This window comes from Lolium rigidum, chromosome 7 (assembly GCF_022539505.1).
Source record: "Lolium rigidum isolate FL_2022 chromosome 7, APGP_CSIRO_Lrig_0.1, whole genome shotgun sequence".
Taxonomy (NCBI): Eukaryota; Viridiplantae; Streptophyta; class Magnoliopsida; order Poales; family Poaceae; genus Lolium; species Lolium rigidum.
In genome coordinates, this window is record NC_061514.1 from 41,691,674 (window position 1) to 41,702,220 (window position 10,547).

Consider the following 10,547-nt stretch of genomic DNA (forward strand, 5'->3'; position numbering starts at 1 on the left):
TAATGTAATTCCAATATTATACTACTTATGACATTTAAGTCCTATTTTTTTGTCAAAATGATTATATGCATGTGAGCCTTGTAAATCCTAAAGGAGGGATTAAAATTGCAAAAACTACTTGACGTAAGTAACTTGAACCTGGAAACTTTTATGCAGTGCTATGGAGTGACGACACCTACGCGTAACACGTTTTCCTTCACACATGAATGAGATCACATTGTTCAACCTATTAGCAGGGATGGAGCTATCGTAGGAGCACTGGGTCCGCTGACCCAGTGAAAGTAATGAAATCCTTCGCTAATTAGCATCAACTAGTGTTCATTCGTAGAGTATGACACCAATTAAATGGAGAGCATATACATATGCCCCAATACCACTTTTTTTCCAGCTTCGTCCCTGCCTATTGGGCAGTGCATAACACCATCTTGCTGAAGAAATATGGAGTAAATGTTCGCACTGAAGAAAACCGCTCCATACTTGGATCAACTAAATAATATACCTACACGTGCTTAATGAGAATTTGACGATCAATATTCTCAATAAAAGCTGAGTTACAATATATATATGCAACAAAAATTATATCACTAGAAACATTTTTAATGTAATTCCCATATTACACTTTATGACATATAAGTCATATATGTTGTCAAAGTGATTATATACATGTGATCCTTGTAAACCCTAATGGAGGGATTAAATATAAAAAACAGGTTGGTACTAATAAACTTTGACCTAAAAGCTTTTATACCATGCTATGGAGTGCCGGCACATATGTGTCACGTTGGCACCACACGTGAGCAAGATTACCTTGAGTGCTTGAATCACGACCGTTTAACCTATTGGACAGCGCATACATCGTCCTGAATATTGAGTGAACATTCGCAGTGAAAGCTCTGGTTTACACTTGGATCAACTTGAGAATATACCTACACATGCATAAAAACCAATAAAATACAACATAAATATCATATAAAAACTCGTTATAGTACATTTTAATGGCAGTTGTATGTGTGTATGATTGCGTCTATGAACATACAAACCTATTGCATGAAGTATGTTTTTGGTCCCTCAACTATTAATCGAGTGTTCTGTTGGTGTCTAACTAAAAAACGGGAATACTTAATCCAAGCATTACAACACTTAAAAAAATTCTTCCTCATGAACCTAACTCAAAGTTGTCTGATAGATTATGTGACAGTGGTTTCATACACCTAGAAGACTAGTATACAAGAAAAGGGAATGATAGTTTATAAAAATTGTGAAAATATGAAACACAAAATAGGTTCCCAGTTAGGAAAAAGAAAATTCCATCAGTTTTAAAACATATACTTCATCCTTGCCACGATGTAATGCATATGAGTTTATTCAAAATTAAAACGAATTAAAGTTTGACCAAGTTTATTGATAAAATTGCCTAATATGATACAAAATGTATACCATGTAAAAATATACATCAGGGTGAATCTAATGGCGTTAAATCGGTATTCTAGATGTTAATATTTTTCGTACATCGTGTGGTGGGGTGGGTCCTCCTGGAAGGGAGTGGATATATATAGCTAGGGTTTGTAGTTAGGTTGATGGACCAATTTCCTTTTGTTTCCTTTATCTTTTATATTTATCTTTTTATTTTATACTAATTACTTTTTATTATTTTACAGTATCTATATTAGTCTTCATGTCCTAATTATGTTCTTTTTGTTAAATCGTATGTTCAAGTTTGTGTAGACAGATCATTACATGAAATCAGTGTGGTTAATTAAAATAATTTGGTTTTATTCATTCATTATGGTCTAGTTTGTGTCAAATATGTAGCGGTACCATTTTGAGCCATATTAATATATTTTTACTTCAAAAAAATATCATTTTGCAACTTGGAAATGAAAAATGATTTGTTGTACAAAATAGTTGGAAACTCCCTTTTGCATTTTTTCTGCGATAACAAGATGCATCTTTGTGACAAATATAGGCACCTCTTATAAGTAGACCATGAATATGGTCATGAACTTGGTATTTTAGGTTGAAACACAGGAATATCTATAGATGGTAGGCCTTTTGTCTTTTTAAAAAATAATCGTTATATTCCAAGTTTATATTTAACCATGCGACTAGTACACATAAAAATAACTTCATGCAGAAGGATTAATATTTTCGAAATTTCCTTAAATTTATAAAAACATGGTTTAAATGGCCGATTTTTGGAAAGGGGTTGAATCTTTTAAATCTCTTGCTTTTTTATACAATGACAATTTGTGTATCTTCAAACGTTTTTTTTAAATAGGATCAAACTATTTCGTACTTGTACTTAAAATTTGAATTACTCTTGGGAAATCAACATAATGGAAGTTTAATGCGCAAATAGAGTAGCTATAATGCTTAAAAATTATAGTATTTAGGAACTACCCATCCAATATACTCTAGTTTGTGTGAAAATTGGAGTGGCTCCATTTTGCATCTTTTTTTTTGTTCCTGTGATATCTGCAAGAACACAAGACGAATGTAGTAACTAATACACATAAAGGAACGCCATAGATAAGGATTGTATTTTTGAATCTTTCTTCCTTTTCTTTAAATTTTTTTTCTTCAAAACTGGCTATTCATTGCAAGGGGTTGAATCTTTCAAAATATTCATGTGTTTCTTCACTATATTGACTACTTGGGTACCTTTAAATAACTTATAGAAAATATGTAGTTGATATTTCAATTACTTTCATGAAATCATCATAAAGTCATTTACATGGGTGAAAGTAGCTAGAAAGCTTGAAAAAACAAAAAGAGTTGGGAATTGTCCATCAAATGTTGTCGAGTTAATTTGTGTGAAAATTGGAGTTGTTCCGTTTGCAACATATTCCTTGCACTTGCTTCAGAAAAATGATAGTTTTGACAATTAGAAAACTTTTTTTTGTAAAAAGAACATGAAACACAATTTGGAATATGGTTTAATATGGTAGAAGGCACCTTTGTGCAAAAACGTGAAAACACCATTTGGATAAGGATGGAAAAAATATTGTGCAGCACACACAATTTTATTTTAAAACTTTGTGGTTGCCTCATACACTCATACTACCTCTGTTCAAATAAATAATGCGTATAAATTTAGTTAAATGTCAACATCCTCTTAGTTTGAACAATGTTATAGATAGAAATATGAATATTTACGATACCATATCGATATTAGTAGATGCATCGTAACATATATTTTCACTGCATATTTGTTGTATGTTGTGGATGTTCATATTTTTTAAATATTTGGTCAACTTTGACTAAATTTATAATCTTATTTATCGGAACGGAGATAGTACATCACACACCCTTTTTCAAAGAAAAATATACCCTATTTTTGGCATTTAGAAAATGTAAAATATTAAAAAATTAAAAACAGGAAAACACCTTGGCATGAGTATGGTACAAGTCATCCTTGTGCAAAAAATGGAAACATTATGATGAACTTTTTTTATGGTACATCGCTCACACAATAATTATTTTGAAATGGTGTGTGATTGACTCGTACATCACCCTTTTTATTTGCAAAATCGTGTTTGATTCCATCACATACAGTTTTATATTTCCATTTGTGATTCTCCAACACCGCACTGGGTGTTTTCTAAAGGATACGCGTGTCACGTGATGTTGCATTGCGTACGATTTTGCGAAAGGTATGCAGTGAAAGAGGCTTAAATGGCTATTTTCTGTACTAGTGAGTCACGCTTGCCCTCACTTTCTATTTACCATATCAAAACTACAAAATGGCATAAATGTGAAGGAGAATGTTGGAGTCAAGGTTTTTGAATTGATATATGCCTGGAAAGTAAGGTAATTTTAATTGATATATAATGCAGGGCCTTTTTTCTTTCAGCTTGAATTGAAATGGTTATATGCATACAGCTTGCAGTGAAGAATGACCTACGTCATACTAGTAGTGTATAACGTTAGAACCTCTCCTACACTTGCTCTAATACGGATTTATATCTCGAGGGTGTATGTGTACACCTAACTCAACTGATAAAAGTTATTATACGAGCCATTTGATCTAAACTTGATTCTTTTCACCGCCCCTCCTTGAATCTCAATGTTGAGACATGGCATTGTAGAGGGAGTAGTGTTGAACATAAGAAAATCTCACCCAACTTAGGTTTAGTGAAACCGATATCTCGAGTTGTTGTTGTTGTCTTGCCTCAGATTAACTTACTTCCCAGGCAAGCAAACCTAAAGAAAGCAAAACTAGTAATATCTCATATATTCCTTGTCAATCGGTCGCGATGGATTTCGACAAGAAAGGTGAAAAGAGAGCTCCATCCGAGAGTTTCACCTTTTTTACAGCGCCTGCATTCCGTGTCTCTGATGATTACGAATGCTGACGCCTTTCATCACCAATCTCCACATTCCCTGTCGCGCTCCCCATGAAAAGCGCCGCCTTTCGACTGTTGCCTCGATCTCACACAAGCACTCAAACCCTGGCCACCTTTACCGGCTCCGGCCTGTCCGGTCTCCCCATATATAACAACGCGAGGACGTTGTTAGATCTCTGTGCGTAGCCCTAGCCCAAGCAAATCTTCGATCCATTTCCAGTACGAACTTTGGACTAAACTATACTCCAACATGAGGGTTCACCATTTGCATGTGGCCTACCTGGACAAAGCGGCCTCGGCCTCTTCGTCTCCAACAGCTCCATCCACCTCCCCTCCCTGCCCTTCCTCGACATTGCTCCCTTTCGCCTTCCGATGCCTCCGCCCGCTTGCGCCCAAGATCTCGCTCCCGGATCAGCCGAAGACGATGATCGCCCCGCCGACAGCCGACGTCTTCGGCCGGGTCAGAAATGCCACCAAGCTGCTCAGCTGCACCGTCAGAAATCATACCGTACGCACCTAACTATAGTTCTACTAAAGCAGTGATGGAGTAGCTAGCTAGCCGCGTGAAATGCTATTTGAACTAATCATGCAAAATATGCAGGTGCAAGTGCCGGTGGGTGGGACGACGAGGTGGAACCCGTCGGCGGAGCAGATCAAGGTGCTGGAGGCGCTGTACCGCGGCGGGATGCGCACGCCGAACGCGGCCCAGATCGAGCGCATCACGGAGGAGCTCGGGAAGCACGGCCGGATCGAGGGGAAGAACGTCTTCTACTGGTTCCAGAACCACAAGGCCAGGGAACGCCAGAAGCAGAAGCGCGCCGCACTCCTCACCCTCAGCACCCTCGACTCCCCCTCCCTGCCGGAAATCACGACTAAGGTAACCAAGGAAGCATGTGACGACATGACGAGCTGCAAGCGGCGGCGCACCTCGTGGGGTGACGTGCAAGGTGATGCGGCGACGACAGAGGTGGCCGTCCACCGCACCGACGATGATGTCACCCTGGAGTTATTCCCGTTGCGTCCGCAAGGGAAAGCTTAATTAGTTGTTGACTTTGTTATTCTTGTGCATATACGCCATCCTGCATGCATAGTTGCATACCCATGGATGTGGGCTTTTCTGATTTAGCGTGTGAGTTTGAGATGTTGTTTTAACATGTTTGGGTTGCCTAATTAAAACATGCATTGTCAGAAGTTATCAGTTTCATACTGTGATTATTATTGGCTGTCAGCATGCAAGAGTAGTTTGTACTTCACTTATATTTGAATTAGCGGCTTTATCATTAGGTTCTTGTCATTCATGACCACTACGTCTAAGCTAGTTAGCGTAGAAGACCAACAGAATCTAGCAAACTTAATACCATAGGATTTCAATATGATTCATATGCTTTACTAACACGTGGAAGTTACTATTTGTAGCCCGGCCGCGTCTTACGAAAGCGCCCTAAATGTGAATTCTAACAAATATTCACAAAATTAGTTACAAATAGTTAAGGCGTTTTTAATATTTAAGGTCGTCTTTTGCTACAAGTTGGGACCCCAATAACTTGTTCAAATGCTATCTGTTAGGACCCAACGTGATTTGTTGACATTATCTCCAAGGAGAGAATCGTGTTAATCATGATTTCCTTATTACTTTTGTGCATTCATAAGATTAAGGTCAACCTTAAGTTCCTCTATATGTATAAGATCGATGTTTAAGGTTCCCTATGAACAGGGTTTTCATGCATTGCGGATGCCCTCGGATATATGGTTATGCCATGTCATGTGAGTCATCGTTTATACTTTTACATTATTGGCAATAAGAGTTCACATTGACACCAACTAGAACCTATGTATCAACAACTTGAAAGGTGGTGCGCGAAACTAACTCTTCCAACTAATTTGAAAAAAAAAAGTAGAATAGGTACACCAACATTGAGTGAACTTTTCGTGGAGCGGACCAGTCAGGTGTTGCAGCATGGCAATATGAGATTCTGGCAGCTGCCATCCACCGTCGCAACCAAAATTCAACGGTTGGCAACTTGTTTGATACATGTTTTAAAATCTAATCGTTCTCTCTTCTAAAAGGGGACCAGTCAGGAGTCGCCACGTGGTAATGTGAACTCCCGGAAGTTGTCATCCACCGTTGCTTGCAAAACTCGTTCTCTCCATGTTCTGAAATCCGAACGTCCGCTCCTTATAATTTATCTACATGCATGCGCACTGTAGAGACATGCATGGGCTTACCAAGATGCATGCATGGCGTAGTAGTAAAAGTGCACCAAAAACATGTGATGAAGTACAGAGTTGAAGTAGAGACATGTGATAGTACACAATACAAAATGTAGTAGAAATAAGATACAATACAAAAATATGTTTAAACAAAATATGAAAATTCAACATGTGTTAGCATAATGCTTAATTATACCTTGTTCTTAATAGAAGAAAGTTCACTTTTTGGTTCTTGAACTCTAGTGAAAGTTCACTTTTGGTCCTAGAACTTCCATTTGGTTCAAAATGAACCTTGAACTCTAAGAATCATTCACTTTTAGTTTTTTATCCCAGTTGAGCTAGTCAAATATCTAGTCAAATAAAGCTAGTCAAATATCTGCCATGGGTGACCAAAAACTCAAGGCAACAGTGTAAGGATAGAGAGGCGGCGTGATGCTATAGGCAAGCAAGCGGGCCTTTATGATGCAATGCTTTAAGTGAATTGGAAGAGAGAGAAATCAAGCGAGAGACTAGTTCAAGGATCCAAGGGTTTCACTGGGTTTTTTTTTTTGCATTCTGACATTAACTTCGACATCTAAGCTAGCTTGCGTTTGGTCTGGTTCTAAAGTCTAAACCAATTTGATTGGGTCACTGTTTCTTCTTTCCACGGCAGCGATTTGCTCAACTCGGCTGAAAAGGTGTGAAAATAAACTATTCTGAGAGTTTAAGTTCCGTTCTATACTAAAAGTATTTTTTGGGAATAAAAGTGAACTTTCCCCAGAGTTCAAGGAGGAGGAGTGGACTTTTTTTACACATCTTTCCTTGGTTAAGGAAAAATGGGACAGTAATTATATAAATACCAGAATCATTTATGTGCATATATGCTTGTAGCCTACGCTAGTTCAGGCTTTCTGATCCAATTATACCTAGACCTGACCGTCTGAGCAAGGCTTCGGCTCCAGCTTTATACGATCCCTCATCACCGTGCTTTAAACATCTGCGAGTACGTGTCGAGTGACATCATAGCCATGATAGCGCGAGACATGCTTCGTATGCCAATGATATTGAGTAGAGTTGCATGCATATGATCAGACCTTACGTCGAACGTCAGAGCTTTGTATGGTACTGTACTTGAAAGACATACGTACTACGGAGTATATATGTATGGGAAATTCTTATAGCTAGTGACATGATTTTCCATTAACGCACGGCGCTAGCCGCAAAACAATATCTCCTTCACAGCTTGGTACGTTGGGCGAAAACGATGGGGAGATCGATTTGACACTGACGCCGACGCCGATAAAAGCTGGACACCCTGCCCTGGCGCGTCAGGCCAAGGCGTTGCACGCTGAGGAAAAGACGATCGGAAGCGGTGACCGAGGGAGGGGGCAAAAGGCTCAGTCGACGCCGCAGGGTCTCACCAGCATGCCACGCATGGCGCCACCGGCTAGGGCCGCGTCCAGTCGGAGGGGACGCCGGCGGGGCCGGCCGCCGGAGGCGAGAGAGAGCGTGCAGTACAGTCTGCGGTGCATGCGAATGCGGTGCGCGTCGCGCTTTTGTCGCTCTTTTCCGAGACTCCCACAGTCCCGCCGCTTTTCCGCTTTCTCCGGCCGGCGTCGTGGACGTGCGCCTGGAAAACGACGATCGACGCAGGCGCGCGGGTGGGCCGTGCCGACGGTGGTGCGCGTCCGGCCGGCCATGGGCCACCGCGCAGGCGGCAGGTCCCGTCGTGTTCTGTACCGCGGCTCAGCCAGGCCAGGCTACTATCTGTTGCTGTTCAGGGGCCACCGGGGCGGCTTTTCACTGCTGGGAATGTAGATCCTGCCATATATATTGTCCTATCTGTATACATGTTGTATCTATACGAGTTAGAAAAAAAAGGTCACGTGGCTAGGTAACCATCCCAGTTGCCTAACTACCGTCTCATGTTATGCATGCGTGGTTTAGAAACCTGCTGGCTGCGTACGCATCTAAGATCTGATGACGATGCCGCCGGACAATAGAATCGCAATGCCGACAGGGATCCTACTAATTAAGGGTGCTACATGCGTCGGTCGTCTCCGCCATTGCCGTGATATCGTGGCCACTTCAGTCGACGAAGGGCACCCTCGTACAAGACAATGCAGGCCATACGGGTCACTACAGGGTTATACGTATATGTTAAATTTTTAATTTTACAATCACGCCCCCACTTACGAAGGGTATGAAAAGATCTCCATCGTCTTTATTTTTATCGCAGCTAGAGTTTTACCAAGGGAAGAGCGCCCGAGCGGAAGTGCGGCTTCTCACTTTCACTTCACTCCCGTCGTCTATGCTTTTGTACTTCTGGCTAGCTAGTAGCACATGAATTACACTGAGGCTCGAGAACATAGCAGTCAGCACATGTCCGTCCTGGTTTCCTGCTTGTTTCTCATTAAGGGTATCTTCAACGGGGTGACGCATTTTAGCGTCTGAAAATATCCGCGCGCGTCCGTTTGTGTCGATCGAAATGGTCAAAATCGACCACGTGTCCGTTTGCGTCGGGATAGCTCCAGCGGCACAGACGCATTTTTTCTCGAATTTCCATTTTTTATAACATGAAAACATAGTAAAAGACATGGAAAAAAAACCCTTAAACGCATGCGCCTACTAGTTCTTCTCGTCGCTGTCGGTCACGACGAGCTCTGGTACCATCCACGACCAGTTGGGAACCGGCGGAACATACGTCGGGCGCGCCGGCTGTGCTGGAGGTGGAGGAGCCCAGGCTTGTCGCGGAGGTGGAGGTGGCGGAGCACAGGCCTGTGGCGGAGGTGGAGGAGCCCACGGGTTGTACGGCGGAGGTGGAGGCGGTGGTAGAACCGGTGGCGTGGCCGAGTCCCGTAGCGCCAGTCGTAGGGCTTCTTCCTCCGAGAGGCCCGGTGACATGATGTCGGTGGTGTACCGGGGCAGCGGCGGCTGCACAGGTCGGTCCACCTCCGAGACGAGGACGCCGAGCCTCGCGATCTCGTCGTCCGTCATGTTGTCCGGGTACTCAAACTTTTGGCCCTCCGCCATGGCCAACTGCCATTCCTGGAAGATGCACGTGACGTAGTCGTCGCTGTTGTCCTTGGCCTCCTCGTTGTCGTACGCCAGCGCCTCGTTGTAGTCGTAGTCATCGTCGTGGTCGTCCTTGATACTTCTCAAACGTATCTATAATTTCTTATGTTTCATGCTAGTTTTATGACAATACTCACATGTTTTATATACACTTTACATCATTTATATGCATTTTCCGGCACTAACCTATTAACAAGATGCCGAAGCGCCAGTTCCTGTTTTCTGCTGTTTTTTGTTACAGAAATCCTACACAGGAAATATTCTCGGAATTGGACGAAACAAAAGCCCAGGATCTTATTTTTCCACGAAGCTTCCAGAAGACCGAAGAGGATACGAAGTGGGGCCACGGGGCGCCGCCACCACAGGGCCGCGCGGCCAAGGGGGGCCCGCGCCGCCCTATGGTGTGGGGCCCCCGTGCCTCTCCCGACTCTGCCCTTCCGCCTACTTATACTCTTCGTCGCGAAAACCCTATTACCGAGAGCCACGATACGAGAAAAGTTCCAGAGACGCCGCAGCCACCAATCCCATCTCGGGGGATTCAGGAGATTGCCTCCGGCACCCTGTCGGAGAGGGGAATCATCACCCGGAGGACTCTACATCACCATGATCGCCTCCAGACTGATGTGTGAGTAGTTCATCCTTGGACTATGGGTCCATAGCAGTAGCTAGATGGTTGTCTTCTCCTCTTGTGCTATCATGTTAGATCTTGTGAGCTGCCTATCATGATCAAGATCATCTATTTGTAATGTTACATGTTGTGTTTGTTGGGATCCGATGAATATGGAATACTATGTCAAGTTGATTATCAATATATCATATATGTGTTGTTTATGTTCTTGCATGCTCTCCGTTGCTAGTAGAGGCTCTAGCCAAGTTGATACTTGTAACTTCAAGAGGGAGTATTTATGCTCGATAGTGGGTTCATGCCTCCATTGA

The 10,547-nt window shown here is 42.3% G+C and overlaps 1 protein-coding gene across 1 annotated transcript; it reads left to right on the top strand.

Moving 5' to 3' along the window:
* The first annotated feature begins 4,596 nt into the window (after positions 1-4,596).
* On the top strand, positions 4,597-5,385 carry LOC124669196 (WUSCHEL-related homeobox 4-like). The gene is made up of 2 exons (XM_047205866.1): positions 4,597-4,854; positions 4,948-5,385. The coding sequence occupies exons 1-2, from the start codon at positions 4,597-4,599 to the stop codon at positions 5,383-5,385; spliced, it is 696 nt and encodes a 231-aa protein (XP_047061822.1).
* Positions 5,386-10,547: the final 5,162 nt, after the last annotated feature.